This window comes from Lepisma saccharinum, chromosome 14 (genome assembly GCF_977018435.1).
Source record: "Lepisma saccharinum chromosome 14, izLepSacc3.1, whole genome shotgun sequence".
In the NCBI taxonomy this organism is placed as follows: domain Eukaryota; kingdom Metazoa; phylum Arthropoda; class Insecta; order Zygentoma; family Lepismatidae; genus Lepisma; species Lepisma saccharinum.
The window spans coordinates 51,452,274-51,474,825 of record NC_139242.1 but is presented as its reverse complement, the minus strand read 5'-3'; the positions used below and the strand labels follow the sequence as shown (position 1 = coordinate 51,474,825).

General features: G+C 39.5%; 1 protein-coding gene across 3 annotated transcripts in view; it reads left to right on the top strand.

Annotated features, from left to right (window-relative positions):
- LOC145998880 (WD repeat-containing protein 47) overlaps window positions 1-22,552 on the top strand; it is a 431,858-nt gene that overhangs the window by 193,829 nt on the left and 215,477 nt on the right. For 2 of the 3 annotated variants that reach the window (XM_083135576.1, XM_083135578.1), the window contains one exon: window positions 17,860-18,060. In XM_083135576.1, the coding sequence (XP_082991702.1) occupies window positions 17,860-18,060 (201 nt within the window). Of the gene's footprint in view, window positions 1-3,104; window positions 3,315-17,859; window positions 18,061-22,552 lie in introns of those variants that run through there. The other variant, XM_083135581.1, reaches the window with a different exon arrangement.

Genomic DNA, 22,552 nt, shown 5'->3' with positions numbered 1-22,552 from the left:
TATGTGAGGGGTGGGTGTGGGTGGGTGTGGGTGTGGGTGTGTATGTGGGTGGGTGTGGTCAAGGTCAAGGTCAATGTCGGGGTCAAGGTCAAGGTCAATACGGGTGGGTGTGGGTGTGTGTGGGTGTATGTGGGTAGGTATGGGTGTGGGTATAGGTGTGTGTGTGTGGGTGTAGGTGTGTGTGGGTGTGTGTCTTGGCCTAGTTTTAAGTGTGGCCAAAAAAAATATCAAAAGGGGCATATTTTTAACAAATTTATGGACAACAATCTCACAGAAGTGCCTTTTTGTAAGTATAGGCACATCAATCTGAGGGGGCTCTTCCTTTCTCATGGAATCCATGAGGGCTTTTTTACAAAAATCTTGGATTAGAGGGGGTTCCACACTTGAGCAAAAAGCTCATATGGGCATGTTGAGCTAGTTTTAAGTGTAAGCAAATCTGCTGGAGGGGGGCTCTTCCTTTCTCGGGTTTATAATAGCACAAGTACTACTACTAAAGTTGTTTTTTAAGATAGAGTGTAGTAAGTCATGTAAATTTCGGCGTGTTTCTTTCTTAAGTCCCTGACGACTGTAATTTACGGACTGGACTTCCGTTCCGCCCTTGATCATTATTTGCCATGTAAGTTTAAACTTTGCGCGAAAGCCCACTGCGTGTTTGACCACGGAGGCTGTTTTCTTTCCGCTTGTGAAGAATTTTACTAATGCAGAAAGTACATATCGGCATATATTGAAGTTCATGTGACTTTTACGTAGGTCTCACACAGATGATTATTATTCATATTCCTGACCCTAGCGTTTTATTTTCATTTTCAATCATTTATTTCATTCACCATAACGAAACTGTAGGACTTTGCCCACAGTGGGACTCCAGACAAGAAACACATGATGTTTCACCTGTCACGATATCAGTTCATTTTAAAACTTGCAAACAGAACTGCAATATTGTTAGCAAACGCGTGGTTATTGCATTTTGTTTATGCTGCAGTGTTTCTTTGTTTCTAGTAGATAAGACTACACAGTAGCCAGACTCGTTTTTTAAGAGGTTTTAATGTTATGCTGTTACGTTGGGGACCCAGGTATCGACTCTGGTTTCTCGAGAGGATCATATATATTTTTTTTATAACTGCTGAATCAATTTAGACTATACTGCACAATCGACCCTTGTGTTTTACCGTTTCGGCGTAAAAGAAAAAAATATGTTCACTCGTAGTACTTAATTCGTGCATCGATTTTACACTGTGCATTTTTCAGTTAGAAGTTCCTGTTCCGTGAAATAATATAAACTTTCTTACATTACTTAACATAGGAGCTTTCATTTATCGAAATCCATGATCTAAACATACAGTATTGCCAGGTCGAACTTTGGTATTTAACCTGGATTCTTTGCGAATTTCCACTAGGATTCAACTTTCTTTATTTAGTTTTTTCATCCGTATTTATGATTTTAATTTTATTTTTGGATATTGAATTTTCGATTTTTTAGTAGCTATAAATTATTTTCGTTATTTTAAATTGTTTTTCTTCAATTGGTTTGGGAAATAAGTGGTTTTTGGTAAATTTTATTGTTCAAAGTTGTTCTAGCGTTGTGCAATAAGAGAGACCCTGATTCTCTTGTCCCCCTTATTGCACAAAGTAAGGACAACCTTGCGTTGTGACGTCACTCGAGGAATGCCTATGTTGTTAGGTCTATTTGGTTTGGTTCGCTTAGCATAAATACACTGTAAATGTATTATTTGTACTAAGATAACTAAACCCAACAAGCCTAAAATAAAGAAAACTTAGGCATCTAGCCTTACATCTGCACTAACGATTCTTACATATCTCCACCTTCTCGGTTAAACCGAGTGGTAAATACTATCAAATCACCATATTCGATTCTGGAGAGGCCAGCCTGATCCCACCGCCTCCATAAAGTGGACCCTATTATTATTATTATTATTATTATTATTATTATTATTATTATTATTATTATTGCTATACAAAACTCCGAGCTTCCTCAGTAGCAGAGCCCTCTGGATGCTCGTCTCTCGACGTGGTTATCAAATGTTCATGTCTAGAATCCAGGCCTTGTGTGTGCTTGTCCCTTCATCGGTAGCAACCAATTATCTTCATCGCCATTACCCTAAACAGGCAGAAAGTGGCATAAAAACTACAAATGCCATCTGGTCACCGAAGGTTCGTGGTTTGTATCCTTGTCTGGGCGTGACTCCGCCTTTGTTGATTGATGTGATTTATTTTACTTCGCTTTTCAGTCACTTTCGACTAATCGCGAAAGGGCCTCCCCCATGGCGCAGTGGTAGCGTCATTGCCTTGTAATCAAGGGGTCCCGGGTTCGATACCCGGTGGAGGCACAAGTGGTTCGGATCCCACTTTAAACTGTAGGTCCAGTCCCGATTAGCCTTACTGTGCATAAAGTGGACTTAAAACACAAACTCAAACAAACAAACAAGACTAATCGCGAAATGGGAATGAATGATGATTAGATGAAATTGATGGAAGTACAATCACAAATGACACCCAGACCGTGATTCAAACTCAGGACCCCTGTGCTAACCATTTCGCCACGGACGCGAACAACTATGCCTTTGTATTTATTTCTTCCTTCCTTCACAAAATATTGCTTCATCCTCATTACCACATTGAAAATTGACACGAAATATGCAAAAATTCCGCCCCGAGGCTGTGCGTTTCGTCGCAGGGAACTTGTTGCAATGACTCTGTAAGATTCGAAGGTTAATTACATCAGAGCGGAAGTTTCTAGGTTGACCCAAACCCACCGCGAAGGAAATGTAAACAAATCCTGCTGTCATATGCTCGCGTCATATGTGTAGTAACAATTACCACCACCAACTCTTCTCACGATTCCTTGTGATTCCTGTCCTCAGCTTGAGCTCTGACTCAAGAGTTAAAAAATGAAGGATATAATTAGTTGGAGCATGCGAACGGCGACTCTTCCGAAGAGAGGAACATTTTCCACGCTTACTTCATATTTATTCTTCGTTTGACACGCCAGAGTTGCGGGCTGTGTACTCGGGCGGCGATGCGGCAACACTGGCTGACCCTGTTCCAGCGAATGAGAAGCCGAGGAAGGTGTTTTGCGTGCAGTGTCCAAAAGTCCGTGTGGAAGTTTGGTGGTGGAAAGAAAAAGTGATTAACGTGCAAGAGAGTGTGTGTGTGTGTGTGTGTGCGTAGTTGAAAGTGATCGTAGTTCGCGATATGCATCATCAACCCGTGAAGTACAGGACCCAGCACACCCTTTTGAAGACGCCGGTGACCAAATCTCCAGCTTGGAAGACTCTCCCGGGTGCTCCTATGCGGTAAGGCACGCCCCCTTGCGTCATAGATCTATTATTTTTATTGTAAAGTTATTGAAGGTACTGCATTTTAAAGAAAAGAAATATTCTTCTCTCTGTGCTGTTATCGTCTGATATACAGTCACGGACAGTTCTGGCTTGTAACAACCTCATTGAATTTTAATGCTATCATTACAAACCAGAACTGTCCGTGACTGTACATAGCAACAGCTTCACCCTCTTAGCACTTAAGGGCCCTCCCCGATGGCGCAATTGTAGCGTCGTCGCCTTGTAATCAAGGGGTCCCGGGTTCGATACCCGGTGGAGGCACATAGAGGCTCGGATTCCACTTTAAAACTGTAGGCCCAGTCCCGATTAGCCTTACTGTGCATAAAGTGGACTTAAAACACCAACTCAATCAATCAATCCATCTTAGCACTTAAGCAGTGCTCAAAGTGAACGGGGTTAGGGGGGATTGTATTCTCCAAGCTACCAAACGTTTTTCAAAGCATCCCCCCAGTTGTCGTTGTCACCGTCTTAAAGCATAGGAACATACCCCAGCCAACTCCAAGGCACGACCAAACACCCTCCACCTAACATTTTTCACTTCAAGCACTGGGTGTAAGGGGTGACCTTCTGGTAAGGCACCCAAAAATCAAGCCTCACTTCCACGTAGTACACCCCGGTAACTGCTCCTTGCAGGCTAACGAGGATCTGGCGTCTGAACCCACGGACAAGATAATCCTTTGTGAAGTCGTGTTGTTCTGTGTTTCTTCTACGTACTGATTGTCTCTTTACAGCCTCAGCTTTTAACGTTGGTAAGATTATATCCTTGTTTTAGTTCTTATTAACTAATGAATGAATGAATTAGTTTTAAAAATTAAGTAAGGAAGTTTTTAACATTTTTTTATTTTTTTCTGTTTGTGGCCTGTGTGAAATGTGGTATAGTTAAGGGCCTTCCCACCGTATTACTTGACGGACTAAAACTGCCTATCTGCTTATGTGCCTACACTTAAAATCAATCAATCAAATCTTAGCAGGGGTCCCGGGTTCGATTCCCGGTGGAGGCACATAGTTGTTCGGATCCCACTTTAAGCTGTAGGTCCAGTCTCGATTAGCCTTACTGTACATAAAGTGGACTTAAAACAACAAATCAATCAATCAAGTCTTAGCACTTATTTCATAGGAGGCCGTGTGGTCCTCAAATTAACTTTGAATAAGTAGAAGAATTCCTGTCTTTCCTGGAAGTCATTGTTTCATGAACCCTCGACTCACTAAGTTGAATTTTCCTTATTTTACGTCGATTTACTACTGCTTTAGACTAGTCGCTACTATTGCACAACAAAAGAAGAAGGATTTGTTTGAATCAACAATAACGTTGCGTATTTCGTTAATTGCCTTACGATTTGATACACGCAGGATATGTACTATGTATAAATTTCAGGTCCACACAGGTAAATCAGCGACAGTGAAAAATCATCTGAAGCCAGGGTTGACACAGTAGCTCAGTTGATATAGCAATGGCACTGGCGTACCCAGGGAGGAGGGGGCTGAAGGGACCACAGCCCCCTCCGAAATTTTGAGAAAATCAACATTTTGAAATAAAAGCAGTGAAGGGCTCTGGGGAAAACCAGAGTGCTAAATGCAATGTCCCCTTAAAATATTTTGCCGATTGCCATTTTGAGAGAGGAAAATTCTAAAAGTACGAAATATCTTATTGTGAATGCAACCCCCCTTCCCCTGCCCTACAGAAAGCATCCACCTTTACAACTCCAGCCCTTCCTTAAAAATAAAATCCTGCGTACGCCAGTTATGGCAGGGAATGGAGACCGAGGTTCAAGTCCTGATCGAGGCTTCGTGTTTTCGCTCATATTTGTACGTTTGGTTAAGCTTTTTGGTAACCACGAACAAGAGATGAGGTACCTTTTACTAAATTTCGTGATTTTGACTTTATTTGATTTTTTTTGTTAACTATGCAAAATCCCTAAAATAATTTATTTTTGACGATGAACCCTTTATTTGTCGTTTACTTAAACAAATATTTGGTTTCGAGGAACTATATATTTGGTTATTCCAAACGAAGTTTCCGCGGTAGCTCAGTCGTTAGGGCGTCTGATTACCATGCGAAAGACTCGCGTTCGGTCCCTGGCGGGGGAGAACCGGGATTTTTTCCAACTGTTCAAGCGGTTCCGGTGCTCACCCAGCGTCTTAAAAAAGGTGGTACCTGGAAGAAACTGTACTATAGGCGTGGTGCTGATCACATCACCCCCAGCTTCGGCCGTGATCAAGAAACTGTGGGACCCTAACTCCACACCCCCTGTTCGCACAGGGGAGAACTTTACTTTAGAATTGAAAGTGGGTCTCAAGTTTATTGTGCTATCAAAATTACTGATTCGTGATTAATCTCCAGGAGACGGAACCTGGGACATTTTCGTTACAACCTCGTAAGGTTATCCAGGTAAGGTAAAGTATCCAGTACCATGAAGACACAAAGTTGATGTGGAAGTAGGGCACCAAACATTCAAGATCTCGGCAAATTTCTGGAGGTGATGTGGTCAGAGTCGCACACCAACAAACTCCAGCGTTGTCCGCCAAGCAGTCATTTATTAGAGGCGCTTTATGAAATAGATCCTACCCTGGAATCGAACCTTGGTCTCCCGCGTGGCAGTCAGACGCACTATTGACTGGTCCATATCTGCTCCAGCTTATCGAGTAGGCTAGGAAAAACAAGGTGTATGTTTGTGCGTCTTTTTTTATTGAAACAAAATTGAAAAAATGTTTTATATGTTAGCAAGGAGTAACAGTTTTGGATGATTTGCTTTTAATTGTGGCAATGTTTGTAACGTTCATTGGTCCATACATTCATCATAAGATTTACAGGATTGAATACTGAATCATGAAAATCTTTAGCGCTAAGGATCACAGATAAACATGCTAGATCTGTGTAGATAAGAAATGATCATTATGTTAGTACTTTGTCCGTTGACATAAATTCATATTTAATGTTATGTTGTAACGTGTACAGTTCTTGATTTCGACACCTGAAATTGCGTATTGAACATACTCTTTGTCTAAGACATCCCGCAGCCTCTGAAGTGAAAATTTGTTTACCATATTCACGTCACCTTGGTAATGAGTTTTATTCATACTCGAGAAACCTTTCACACTCTAATGGTGCCCATCGCGGCAGGTGAAAATTAAAAGCGAACCAAGACAAAAAGCTGATTGACATCCGAAAGAGGGCATATTGATAAGTTGATGATGGCTAATTTCCCTGTTCCAATCTTTTGATTGTGTAACCTTTTTTTGATTTGGAAAGAACAAACAGCCCCGAGGCCTAGCTCACTTTCATTTCTACATTCCTACAATGGCGGCGCTTTGTGCCTTTTTTATTAATATTCTCAACAGGTGGTCGGGTGTCTAGAAGAATGCACATTCGATCCAGAATGTATGTCCTTAGCGAAGGCTCTGCATGAGAGAGTACCCTTAGCATGGTTCTCCTATGTTTTTTTGCTGGTACACACCGGTTTGCGTAAGTCCTGCGAGAATGAAGCATTACGTCTATCTTTCCGAAGATATTTTGTTTGCACACACAGACACATATAATCTCTATCTCTCTCTCTCTTCGCGATTTTAACATTTAAATGTTACCCAAAGGCTCATGGACGTCCGCAATATTTTTTTTTCGGCGAGGTGCAAGTTAGGTATTTTTTTTCCCAGGGGGAAGCAAATAATGCATATTTCCTCCATTATAATAAGTGTCCCTATAATAACTGACATAAGCTACTGAATAATTCGAAATTATATGTGTAAAATGTATACTTTTAGGTTAACATTAATTTTGCACTGGTGGTCGTGCCCCCCCCCCCCCCCCCGTGTCCCTTTCCGGACACCCATGGCTTAAGCCGTCTGCAAAACTACATGACACACACAAAATAATGTGAATTCAGAATCGAACCATTAGAGAAACACCAATGATGTTACAAATTTTGAGATACCATGTGCCTCGCACTACATCATCGGGTAGGACCACCAAATTTTGAAAAATTACATTATTTAGAATTTCTTTTGGAGCAATCAAGTGAACTTGCATGTTGTTTGCTATCGTTGTTGGCTATCGTTGTTGGAAATAGGCTTACGATGCCATGCAACTATCACCGATATGTAGACAACAACTAAAGTTAACCATACGAAATTTCATTTGATACTCTGAAGTCATTCTAACCTTTTGAAAATTTATAATATCGGTTTTCCGAAAGGAGATAAATTTTAAAAAGTATTTGCTTAGATCGGCCATGGGTCTAGCGGCACCTTTACTACAGCGTTCTCTATGAAGATTTCATATTTCGGTTGCTACAAAGATGAATATAATTTCGTTAGATAAAACCGCCATCTCCCCGAGTAGTGTTGCCCACGGGACGAGACGGGACAGGCTTTTAAAAATTCGAGACGAGACGAGATTGACTATGTGTCATAAGACAAACGAATATTTTCTAGACGAGACAGCATTTCCACGAGACTCCACGAGACGAGACAGGCCAAAGTCTCGTCTCCTGGGCAACACTATCCCCGAGATAGTGTATTTGTTACGATTAGGGAGGGTATCGAATTCGAGAATAGACAGAGAACAAGCCAATACCTATGATATTTCCGCACACTGTTATGCATTTACAACACATCGACAGTTTTACGATATCATTTTCCAAACCCAGGTCTATGGCTCGATCCTAAGTTTCTTCCCTCTTTAGATGCCCTCAGCATTGCAGCCCGAGGAGCCAGATGGCTGCCAATAAGATGCTAAAATGCTTTCTCGATTTATCGTTCGAGACATGCTAAGGAGCTGTGAAAGCGACGTGAAAATTTACGGATATGATGTCCAGTATACTCTACTTTATCTTCCTACCCTGTAGCTTGCATACTGGTCGATCTGAAGCAACCACCCATCCTTTCTTCAAACCATAAAAGTCAATGTATGGAATTTTAGTGCCGATCTCAAGAGCTGAGGGAGCATGGTGCATGATGATATATACATAACAGGCAGAATTATTTAATGTTGTTCGGCGAGTGTGGTGAAGTTAGAAGAAAGTTCTGTTTCGTTGTAAGTTGAAACTTAAGAACTTTTCCACCTAATTTTTATCTAGTGTGAGTTACACTTTCCTAACGAGATTGATAAAAACTTCTACAAATAAATGTAGCTATAATGTTACTAATACATTATGGATAAAGCGAAATTAGGTACAAATTATGTAATAGTTGAAAGTTTAATGGGTTATCGGCATCTTTCTAACGTTAATTTACAGGGTAGGGAATATATTTGTTATTCATTGGCGATACATGATGAAACAAAGGGTGTGGTTATATCTTGTTACCATAAAGGAAACTAGAAATATTGCGAGCGTGACATAATATTACAAACATGAAAACTCGGTAATCTGAATGAAGCTGTATCGAATATAAACGGACATTGCAATTTGAAATTCCGATAAGCAATTTCAGTGACACACTTCAACTACTTTGTAAGATATATCAGTATTATATGTATCATAAATCTTAATAGTAATGTCAGTTCATTTGTGCGGATTTGAACAAAAGAAAAGCACGCACGCGCACACACATACGCCGGATTCAACGTCAAATCAGCCAGGTGTTGATTATCTTATGATAATTATGTAATTCATAATTTCCGTTTTCAGGGTGCGCATATACTGTATGTCTAAAAGTGTGGAACGGTAAATTTGGTGTGTGTTGGGGGGGGGTATATAGTAAATCACTGATGAATATAGAATAAGATGTTAAATGAATGAAGTGACGGTGTATTCACTCGGAATTTATTTGTAAATTGTTATTCAGCACAAAACCACATTTCAGAATGCAGCGTGTAGCACGAGGCACAATATGGCCTACGCACAATTTCAAACTGTCGGCCACAGTACATGAAAGAAACCAAGATGCGGAAACACACCATCACCAAATCTTAATAGGATATAGAACGCACATGGAAGTTGAAAATATCTGAAAGTGATTTGAACATTGAATACATCGAACACTTTAACAAAAAGGGTTCGAATTTCCCATTTCACCATATAATATGTATTATGGACTCTATCTTCAAAATGAGACCTATTTCACCTTCCTTCCTAGCCTGAGTACGGGCAATTGCGATCGCGGATAATTACGACCAAACCAGTTTAAAGCGAAAGGTTCCAAGGACAATTGCAATCTCATTAGGCAGGGGTCCTGAGGTGCAAGACTGGGTGATATGGGGGTGATCTAGGTTAATAACAGCTTTGACGTTGCATTCTCCCTACTTATCCCATGTCATATTATTAATACATATGAGATAAGTTAACTAAAACAAGGTGGTTTCAAGCACCTACCTTATTAACTAAATACAAGTGACGTTCATAAAGCTTGCACTGATATCATGCTGTTATATCGCAATCTCACAGCAATGCTTCCATTCTGAAGTAATAATTCCCATTATAAAGCATAAGAATAATTCTTATGTTATGAAAATTCAGTATTTCATTATTCAATCTCTCAAAGAATTTTGTTTGTGAGACTTCTAGTACTGTATACCGTGTGAAATATTTTGTATGGGACTCGAAACAATAACATTTCCAGCTAAATACGAACCATAAATTTCAGACGGATAGAGTATAAACAAAAATGCTGCAATGTATTCACCTAGACATACTTAAAAATGGCATTTTGTGATCTCTGTGCTCAATTTTTATGCGAATAGATATTGTATCTTCTGGTTTTATGCGAATAGATATTGTATCTTCTAGTAATATGTGTAGGGTCATTTGTTCAAAGACGGTCAGTTTGTAAAGACGGCCTACCTGCAACGTTTTGTTGTGCAGCGCCGCACGTGGCGAAATTTGGAGCTAGCGGTGCCTGTTCCAACACGCAGTGAGGCTTTCTGAAGTGGGGTGACATAAGCGCCGTGTTGTTTAAATGCAGCATCCAGCTGCATACTCGTAAATACAAAGGTAAGTGATAAAAGTATAAGGATCAAAATGGCTGATATAACACTATGCTTAATGAAAAACTCTAGATAAACAAGCGAATCTGTAGTTGTACAAAGTCAGGTTTATAGGTGTGTTAGATGAGGTGTGGAGCATACAACGCTGCTTCCTGGTTTGAATTCCATAACGTACAAGCTGCTCGTTTGTTGTTTTCACTGCATGATACGCGTTGGGGTAAGGCGGCCCCTTCTGTGCATTAGCCATGTGGGGTAAGACGGTCTCACTAATATTGTTATGCTAGTGGAATATGTCGTGAATTTAGATTAATAAATATGTGTCTTGCAATGATATGTAGTACAAGAGTTGCAAGGCTCGCCTCCTTCATGAATGCACATAACATAACCAGGTAATTAGCTGCCATTAGATTGTTTAGGCGGGAGCATGCACTGGCGACCAGAAACAAAATTGTCCAAATTAGTGTAAGTCGTACTTTTGTATTGTGTGAACTTTATTTTTGCTGTAAGCAACAAAAGTGCCAGTGTAGACGTGGCTGTTTCCGGGTTCTCGAGCACACCCTGTGAACAGATACGCAATTCCACCACATTACTTCAACATCGCTGATACTACTGACAGACCTAGGGCTACTGCAGACGATGTCACAGCCTCCTTCACAGGTGCAACCACTCCATCCAGTGGTCCCAAAGCCGATGTTGGCCTTGTTCAATTTCCAGTCAGATCTAGGGCTAACTCACATGTCTCAACCTCCACCTTCGAGCCCATGCCTTCAACATCTCGTGGGACCATGAAGGGAATTGCAAGCATGGCGCGGATTGCAGATATAATGAAGGTACCACACCACGTCTTGATACTGCTGGGCACAAGAAGAAACGCAGATGTGCATCTTCTGAAGAGTTAACTTCCCTTGAATACATAGAGAAAGAAAAAGGGAGAAATGAAAAGTCAAAAAAGGAACGTACTCAGACGCAAAAGAGTTGTGCAGATCGAGGGAAAGGAATATCAATGAAACGTAGTAAAAACCATTGTTCTAAGTGTGTCGGATATTATTACAATGCAAGTGATGGGAAGGATTGGTTCAAGTGTAACGATTGATTGCTAGGGTTGGTTCCATGAAGACTGTTTTGGGCGAGATAGAGTCCAGGTTGGAATATGTGCTGTTTGTGGTGATAGTGATGGTTTATAGTGATGATAATGATGGTTTATAGTGGGGTACATGGAATATGGAATGCTGACGTGTTTTTTTTCCACTTGTTTATTACATTTAATGTAAGTTTTCATATATCGGAGTACCATTTAAGGGGGGTCCATCTTTGCACAGCCAACTTTTTAACTGTGGGCCGACTTTGACACATGTTTGTAAAAACGGCCTACTTTACACTACCTGCAATTTTGATTTATTGTGCAGACAGGATGTTTGGTTAGTGGATATTACCTGTATTTTCTGATAACCTAAATAACAATAGTGTTAAAAAAATTGCTTTTTCTTCAAAATTAATATTTTCTTGTTATTAAGGGAAAAAGTCCTTAGGGGTGCCGTCTTTGAACAAATGACCCTATTGATTTTATTGTTTATTGGATTTCGAACTATGTTAATAACTTTAAACATAACTAGGTATGTATTATTAAAATATATACCATACTAATGAGGTCAAATTAAGTATATAACGTACCTGTTGATGCCATATACAAATTTTGAAAAATGTAAATGGTTTCTAGAATAAATTGTAACTCTCGAAAGTGTATTTTGTGATGTATTGGTATGATTAATAACATTCCTTATATGTGATCCGTTTGAGATGCCAGAAAAGTAAACCTTTATACACAAGAGGTTAATGTACGTATCTGTGAGCAGTTTGTTTTAATATAAGCATAAAGGATGTACTTTTCGAGTGATTGGAGGTTTACTGACTTCAGCTGCGTGGCGGCAGTAGCATGCATGTAATAGAAAATTTCGCATACCATACGACATACTGTGCGCTGTTGTGATGTGACCACCACCTTTGTTACCATGCACATTAGCGCCGCCATGTGGCTGAAGTCTGTAAACCTCCACTCATTCGAAACTTACATCCTTTCTGCTTATATTACAACAAGCTACTCGGAGATACGTACATTAACCTCTTGTATGTAACTTTACTTTTCTGACATCTCGAACAGATCACCCTGTATATTATCAGTGCTCGAATTCATCCACGTTTGTTGGAAATAGATCGTAGCCCATTGCAACTCCATACCCAACCTGAATAGTCGTACTTTCAGATGAGATTCCGTGAACGTTTCGTGAATGATGATAGTTGGGTGGGAATTCCAGTTTGTCACCATCCAAGGGCAGTCAGTCTGGTCGCAGTTACCCTACCTTCAACAATTCAACGCAGTTGTCTTCAATTTTGCCTTGATCGCAGTTGTCCGCTTTCGCAATTGCATTAGATTCGTTCCCGAGATATACGTATTTGAAAATACCATGCTTCGTAAATAAGCGATTTTTTGTAATCCATACAAATCTAACAAATTCGATTGTTATCCAAAACAGGATGCACCATGATGGTCAGAATCCGGGAGGTCAAGGGTTAACACCTACCTGATTAGACCTAGAATCACCCATATCACCTACCATTACTTCAGATGCTAGCAGAAGTACACGGTAATAGGAGAATTTTTTCCGCCATAGCTTTTGATATCTTTCTGCTGATAATTTCAGAAATATCTTCCAGTGCAGCCATGTCGAAACACCACCCCCGTTTCTTAGACTGCAGATAACATAGTAGTGAGCTGAAGCTTCTTATATCAGTATTCTACGAAATCCTATGTTGTGAAGATATGGCATCACTTTTGCTTTCGTTACAAGAGATGTACCAGTATATTAAAGCTTTTGAAAGTAAGATAACGATGGCAAAAGACGTTGATAGATTCATAGATATAACTCAGGGCTTGTGAATTTTCGTGTCTTTGAGATATAATTATGGTTTCTGCAATCTTTTCCGTCACAATAATTTTCCACGCCAGACGTTAAGTTACGCGATCCATGCACGCGACCATCACACGAGAGTGTTTTTTTCTGCAACTCTACATCTTGGTATTTAAGTTTGAAAACCGAGATTAAACTGATACCGTTACCGCGACTTGATGAATTCGGCAATAGATCAAGCTGTAAAGAAATCTCAACGAAACATGCATTCAACCCCCCCCCCCCTTCCCTAGAAAATCGATTGGCAGTGAAATATAATAGCTGATACCTAAATGTGATAGTGTTGGATATAAGTAACTGTATATCGATGTTAGAATTCACTAATCATACTATGGAAGCAGTTCAGGAGGTCACGATATTGAATATTCTTTGTCACTTCACTCACAAGTCTTTTAAAAATAAACTAAATTTATTAGTACATAACGTATCGCTCTCGTCGATTTTTCCATGGCTCCTCTTTTGTTACACCGCAAGAAAAATGTCGGGCAAGTATCTTTAGCATAGGCCACCAATGTGCCATTGGTATTAATTTTCTTCCGATATTCCGCATCAGTAGAGATACCGATAGGAAGTGCTTCCTAAAAAGATAACAATGCGGAACATGCTAGAGGTCATAAAAGAGCACTTGTAACTTTGCATTGTACGAGCTTGGGAGAAGGGTATTTGGAACCAGGAGGTGAAGTGTGTTCATAAGGATTTCAGGAAGTCAGTGATTCACGGCAACTGCCTGATCATGTGCCTAGAGCTAGAGGGACTGAAGTTCAGCAGTCTTACTGTGGCTATCAATATACAGTGGTGGCATCATAGATCAAGCTGCATGTAAATTCAGTTCAATGGTTTTACAGGTATCTCGATATTCACATGTGATGGTGAGAATAGAGGGGTTTTGATTGTGGTAGCAGGGGAGCCAGAAGTTTTCAGTCATTATTTGTTCCCGCATGCGATCACCATTAGTCGAACTGTTACATGATGTCACATTTCTTGGACTTTTAGTCAATAACGGGTACATAAATAATAGGACTGAGCCGATACCACTTTGAACCGATTGGTGTGTAAATATTCTTCTTTAATGATATGCATGAATTTACCAAGAAATTTGCTTTAGAATATTCAAGAATTACATCAGAATATTAAAATAGATGTTATGTAATAAAGAAAATAGTTTTTCGTGCAAAATGAAATGAATTTTGCCTAATTTCCAGGATAATTACTCCGCGAAAGACCAAAAGGCCTGGAAGGTATCGGCTCGTATCAGTAGATGAATTCAAACCGATACTTTCCGATGCCGATACATCGGTATCTGTATCGGCTCAGCCCTAATATATAGCCTTTTCGCTCCCTTAGCAGCGAACAATAACTCAACCGACCTACTCGACGATCACCTCAGCGTGGGGGAAAACTACAGAACATATGATCCAGTTCCATAGGCATCTACACTGCAGTCCATACATTATCTAAGCCGGTAGCTTATCACAGCGCGCTCGAAGCCAGGGGTCCCGGGTTTGAATCCCGGTCTGCGCATGGGTGTTCTTTGGGAGTGTTCCTTTATCAGTTTCATCATGTCTTCAATCATCTCATCTTTGTGATTAGCCAAAAGTGGCAGAAAAGCGAAGTGAATGAAACCAAATCAATCAATGAATCAGTTCTTTATTTTGTTCAGCACTCAACTCTGCTACCGCTAATATTCGTTCAATACACTATATAAGAAACACTGAAGGAAATAATGATAACATTGGCATTGGACAACATTTCTTCAATTGCAGTCGTCATAATTTCAAAAAAATAATAAAAAGCACTGGATTGGAATGCACCTATATATATATATATATATATATATATATATATATATATATATATATATATATATATATATATAATATTAAATTTATATTATATATATATATAATATAAATTTAAAATAACGATCCCTTCGTAACTGAAAATCTTCAAGGTATAGTCAATATGAGTTCATGAAATCACAAAAATCCTATTTTAATCCTACCATTCTAAATGGTCCGTAACGACGTATTATGCCAGATATATTCTAAACAAACATGAATGAATTTTGAAGGGGAAACGATGAAGGTTTGAGCACAGTAATTGTGTATTTTCTTGAATAGCATATCGTCAGCAAACTTTAAAAATTATAGTGTTTATTGAAGAAAACTGAAACGGGAACAAACTGTACTTGTTATACAGCATGGAGTTAATTATATTGTAGTAAACTGTTAATGATAATACAAGTGCATTTCAGTTCAATATTTACCATAAAGAAAGGAAAATACGGAGATTGAGAGGGGAGAAGTTCTGTGTATGGTTTTAATAACTGTGACAACTGAAAATCCACCTTCACATAACTTTAATGGAAGAGAAACAGTGCATTCTGTCGCAACACGCCAAGCTATTCGGTTTTAATAATGTCACCTTACTCTCGAAGTAATGTAAGCTCGATTCTTAACAGACTCTTGTCAGATGCCATTTGTTTTAACAAGTGCTGCATAGAGCACCAGGATGCTCCTTTGACAAGGATTCGAAACTTTTAATTAATGATATAAAGCATGCAGTTAAGACACCATCAAGAAGGAATAAAAAGCGAAGGATTGTTGTGCTCCTGAGTGTTTTCCTCTGCATTGAAAATAATAGCGTGGGTTGCTTCTGGGTGCTTGCCAGCCGAGGCGAGGAAGATGAAGCGGCAATAAATTTTGTCATATTAAAAGAGAAACACAAAGGAGTGATATCTGGATTTGGGAGGGGCGTCTTTTTCATCCCCGCAATTTGCCGCAGAGACGGTGTTCCCAGCGTAGGTGGGCGAGTAAAGGAAAAGAGGATCTGCCCGTATTGTCTCCTAGGATAATAGATGGGGTGATACAACACCACAGGCTCCCTAACGAACGAAACTACTCGAGAATGGGCTAACAAGGAGAAAGTTTAAGTTAAGGAAACTTCCAAACATGAAGGTTTGACTGATTTATTTTACTTCACTTTTTCTGCCACTTTTGGCTAATTGTAAAGATGATGATGAAAGGGATGGATGAGATGAAGTAGATGAAGGGACAATTACAAATTACATATGGACGGCCCCACACAAGTCCCATAGAGGATGGGTTCAGACGCCAGAACCTTTTTATTCTGCAACATGCAGTCCAGGTTGTACTACGTGGAAGTGGGGTTGACATTGGGTGTACTACGTGAAAGTGAGGACCTTTGGGTGTTCTACGTGAAAGGTTCACCCCTTACATTCCAAGAAGGCAATAGACAGTGCAAGTGAAGCCTGCTTACTGTTTGGGTAAAAAAAAAAAGTCTAGTGATTTATATTCGTACACATTATTGACCACATTGTAAAAGAAGTGAGACGTTGTATATCAAGAAACACTATAAGAACTACTTATAATAGCACCAGTTAGTGTGCCTTAATCCAATGTAAGCAGTCAAAGTACAAAACTAGTACAAAAACGTCAATCACACAAACGACATACATACCTAATCTCCTTCCTCCTAATATATTTAATTATCTTATAATATACTAAACCAGATCTGGGCAACCCGCCGTATTTGTGTAGGATCGCTCTCGTATAATCATGAGGACTGCAGAGCGAGGAGCGGCACTATAGCGTTGTAAGAGGTGCAGAAAAGGAGGATGTAAGCGAGGTATGAGGCTTCGTCGGTTGCGTTCGTGCAGTGAGAAACTCCTCGTCTGATTCCTGAGTAACAGTGCAGCGTAGCATTGTAAACATGGCAGAATAATCAAGTGGTGGTTTCGTGCAGCACTTTTTACCTCTCAACGCAAGCGGTTCCCCTAGTTCTGCTTACTAGCCTTAAGGTACAGGCGGAAGGATTGCTGGTCTCCACAAATGCCCCACAGATGTCGTTCATTTCAAGGCAGTTGCTTTAGATACAATTATTATTATCCGTTTATTATTTTTGCTTACCTACCTCCACGGTAAAATGGTTAGTGTGGCGCGCTTCACATCCGAGAGTCTTACATTCCATTCTGTTGTCTTCTCATCTATTTCATCCATTCATTCTCATCTTCGTGGAGATGGAAAGCGATTTAAATCAGAGTACAAAATATTCGATTGTAAAGCTACATCCCACCGCAGTCAGATCAGGAATATGTCTGAATGGGTACACAAGATGAGTGTTCAAGATAAATATGTACAACAATGAATGTCCATTCACACATGGTATTGTTGATTTCTTCCCAGTTAGCTCTTCTTTCTTTCATGTTCCCAGTTTGGACCCAATCTCTTGCACGAAATCAAGTCGAGTAAAGGAATGATGGTGCATTTTGTATTCGTAACTTGGCTTCATTCCACATTTCAATAAAATATGTATTCATTTCTGACTGACCCTTGTGTGTGTATTCATTTCTGACTGACCCTTGTGCGAATTTTGCAATGCTCCCGCATAGAGCAGTTCTGAGGCTCACCCAGCCTCTAATCAATGGGCATCTGTGGTTAAAACGCTCGGAGCGTGGAGTTTATCGCATCACCTCCAGCTATTGCCGAGATAGAGTATGTACGAACCCTCAGCTCTCTGCATGTTTTATTCATTACCGTGCAATATGTCACTGCAAATTTTTCATCTCACTGTTTTCTTTTAATTTTTTTTGCAGGAGACAACCCGTAGCAAATCAGGTGAATTCAGTAGGAGCGAAAGCGGCCGTGGCAGGTGGCAATCCTGGGTCGGTTGTCGTCCGAACGAACAATCCCGGTGCCCCTTTGCCGGGGCCCGGGGGAGGCGCAATTCGAACAGGTCCAGCAGGCATGGGAGGTGCACCGACGGTTTCCGGAATGAACGGGATTAGTGACGGAAGGTGAGCAATGTATCTGGTTATTAATTTACTTCTTAGTTTCCTAATTGTATTGGCAGCTGTGATGTTGCTCTAGATTTTCGGCTTCCAAATCTCGCACGCCATCCTCGAATCCTTAAATCGAGAACATGTTGTGAATTCATCACCATGTCCGTATAAACATAATGCTTAAGTCTTAGCGAATACCTAAATTAATGGTTTGGTTGGACAGTCTGGTAATTCATGTGGATTGGTGACAACTTTGATAGGTTATATGTTTCTGTTGTAAAAGAGGTTCAACTTTGGACATTTTCAGCTAGTATTGCCCACAAAAAGGCAAATTTACCGTTTTGCAAGAAACTTCGGAATTTTAGCGGAAAGAGAGATGAGAAATTTGATTAAAAGTACCAACATTGTATGGAAATTTGGAGACATAAACTCAATATCAGTATAAAATATATCAGGTTGCAGTTTCATATATATGTATATATTTCAAAATTTACCACGTCTCAAATATCTCGTTTTGTTAACTTTTTCAACATATTTTCTCCCAGTGGAGACCCCCTTTGAATCCGGTCTTCTTCATTCTCGTCGTTGCGATTAGCGTACAAGACAGAAAGGCGATGTAAAGTAATGGAAGCAAAGTACAGCGAACTAACGTTATTGAAAGCATTACAAGGACAACAAATAACAGGAGCTTGTGGCTATTTGATGTTTTTCGACGATTTCCGCTTCTTTCAGACTTTCTTCGCTCCCTGAAATCTCCACAGTCTGGAGACTCATTGTTATGCATATTCAACAGCTTCATCTTTCTTGATATAACCACATATGCAGATTTGCCCTGATTATGGAAACCTTTGAATCGTTAAGCAAATTTTAATGAAACCTCCTTTATAGACGAGAGAACGTTGAATTCTAAATCATGAAATTTCTGCTTAACGTAGAATTAACGTAGCCCAGTTAGAAGTATTACTGTGCAATGCAATTTTCTTCAAAGAAAATTCTCGAGCAATGCATATGCCTTTTCACGAAAATATCTGGAGAATATTAGTCAATTTCTGGTCATGGTTTAACAAGTAGAAATATATGGCAACCATTATTATCAACAATAACAACAATTATCAACAATAGTAGGTTGATTGTTTATCTAAAGTTTCCATGTAAATGTAACCTCAAAGTTAGAATGCGTTTACCTTCGTGTCTTCCTTGCATATATATGTGTGAATACTGAAGGCACTTAACTCCGGATCAGATGGGCACACTTACATAGAATGTGTCATTTAGCAGAGCAGGTAATTTACTGTAAGCTATTGGATTTAAGGTTATGGTAGACAGTCCAGTGTGGACGGTAATAATACCAAAAAAAGTCGTTTAAGAAGAAACTGGCGATATTTCCACGACATACACTAAAATATGCTATATTATATCCTTAATTAAGTACATTCCTAGCACTACTTCATTTATATGGTTGTTGTCCGACGCAACTTTCTCTTTTACTTTTTTCCATATGCCTTTCTTTCTTCACAATAGTATTTTCCCACCACTAGAAAAGAGTATTTTAGTTGTATGTGTATAGATCATGTGTTGTATCCTCCCTTATAGCATTTGATACCCATTCTCCTCTCGGTGTCTATATATACATGATGAGTTGATGAGTACTGCATTTTGTGGCTGCTGTATGCACGGAGGATGTCTTTGAGAGTAAATTTGTCAGCAGACTTCAAACAGAATTGCGCCATTCTCTCTGACTAACTCTGCTCCAAAACATGTTAGTCTTGACTGAGGAAATTAACAAACCGGGAATGGAGGTTCCGTAATGGGATTGCTGTGTTTGGAACGAAGAGAATTGCTGAAATGCACATCATACACTATTCAGAGCGGGGATGAATCATGTTTGATAGAAAGTGGACTCGAAAAATTAGTCTGATCCACCCATACAAAATACTTTTTCCCCATCCCGTTGAATATTTTCAAAGTGTGGCATATTGTGCAAATATCTCTCATCTCATAGCAGTATCACTAACAGTAAAACACTTGATAGAAAGACTATAAGAACTATTTTTGTGTGTGTCCTGGAAATAACACAAAAAATGAATGATTCTACAATTAAGGGGCCCTTTTGACTTTTTTTTAAAGATCGAAAAGTTATTTTTTCCTTTGTACTACGGGGCCCCCCCACAAGAAACCAGGAAATTTGTTTGAGCTCATTTAAAATGACTGTACCTTTGTTACACTTTGCCATATTCAATTCAAATGTTCAAAATGCTTCCCATGGGTTGTTACACAATGCCGTAGACGGTGTAACCAACTTGCAGTGGCATTCTGGATAGTTTCAAGCGGAATATTGTTCCAAGCTTCTGTCAACACTGTTTTTAAGCAGTCAATGTCTGTGATTCCTCTTCTCTGTAGCTATTTGAACTTGGTGTAACAGTAGACCCCTTATGCAAAAAATCCATTACGTTAACATCTGGTCGTCCGGGTTCGATACCTCGTGGAGGTACATGGTGGTTCGGATCCCACTTTAAACTGTAGGTCCAGTCCCGATTAGCCTTACTGTGCATAAAGTGGACTTTAAAACACCAAATCAATCAATCAATCAAGATCTGGACTTTTTGACGGCCAGTCGTTAGGTTCAATAAAGTCTGGAGTATTGGCTCTGAGCCATGCCACAGTGTCCCTGGCTGTACGGACCTTTGCTCCGTCCTGTTTCCACGGCCATTCATCCCGGTCCATTACTCTGTTTACGTCGTGGAACATTTGGGTGCACATTTCATATCTATACACAACCTGGTTTACTGTTTTCTTCTGTACCTTGGTAGATCTTCTTGCCCAGCAGCGTCGCCTTCAATAAACCGCAACTCTGTTTTGCCATGCAAGGAGACCGCACCGTAGCACATGATTGATGGCTGTTGCTTATATCAATTTCCACCAGCAGATCATTCTCTGAAATGTTTGTTTTAACCTGAACAGCACGATAAATGCGCTCATTTTGCCGGTTCAAAGGTGCATGAAGACTGAAACTCACTTCATCCGAAAACCATGTTGGTTTCCACTTCTCGTGTCCTTCGAAACGTTCTATCAGAGACTCACATTTTCGTTCTCGTGCTACCTGATGTTCTTCAGTAAGAACATTGCATTTTATTCTCCTATAGCACCTCAACCCCGATTCTTTAATAATGCGAAACACTGAACCCTCTGATACGTTTAGTTCTCGGCAAATTTCACGCTGGCTGGAATGTCTTCTGTTTTGTCTTGGTGATGTCACAGCAAGGTCCAAAACAGCCCGTTTGGTAGGCGCATGAATTTGTTTGATCATGCCAGATCCACGTTTACGAACTTTTGCAGCAGATGATCGTTCATTTTTAAGTACAGCCACAACATCGGAAAACTGATTTTTACTTATTGAACTTAAGAACTCTGGCAAAATGTTTGGATGTTCTTTCTTGATGAGGACAATCACCTCGCGTTGGAAATTTGCTAACTGCGCCATCCTGGAATGAAAGAAACGGAAAAAAGGAAATTACACATTCTCATTACAAATAATCTTCACAGTGAAACATTGAAACAACAAAATAACACGTATAAAATACAAATAACTTTAAATTTCCTGGTTTTTTGTGGGGCACCCTAGGTGTAGGAGAAGTAAATTTTCACTAATAACTTTTTATTTAAGTATTGAAAATTTCATCCTCCATGCTTGTGGCATTTTGTCCATGATACTGACAAACCAGCTATCTTTGATTTTTCTTTTTTAGGTGTTGAGTTGAATTAACCCCCAGCTTGGGCTTCTGATTTCAAATTATTCAACAAATAAATACTAATTTTATTATTAGTATGCTGAATTATACGTACTTCATGCTAATGAAAACAAATTAATGTACTGACCTTGGTTTCAGAAGAAAAGTATTTGTAATCCAGTCGGTCAAACAAGATTTCTTCAAAGCACATGGCCGGCCACTCACTGTAGTTTGAAATAGTGTTGTTATATGTACTAAGGAAAAATAATATCCATGCCTTCCAAAACTGAAATTAAAATTTGGCCTTGCTGATGATGACATAGGATCTATAGGAAAAAGTTATCATCCCCATTCTATTGAATTGTTGGTTGCTTTTCTTTTAGTGGTATTACAAATTACCATTCTTACACAAAAATATTTTTACTTCATAAGTAAAGAGTAGTAATATTTGGCTAAGAGTTACACTTTAATACACCATGTCAGAGACGTCCATGCTAATGACAAGTTGAATGTGTTTAATGTTTTTTTATCTATAATATTTGAACATTTTTATAATTGGTGTGACACAAGGAGTTGTGTACCTAGAATATGGGAAATTTTTATAAAACTACACAAGCTTAGAGCAGGGTGGCTACCTACCGGGAATTCATTGAATTCCGGGAATTACGTGTGAATTATTGGCTCCGGGAATTATGCGTGCATTCTGCGTGAATTTTTCTCCGTAGACGTGCAAAATTGCAACTTTTAATAATCCAGATCCCATTGAATTTAATATACAT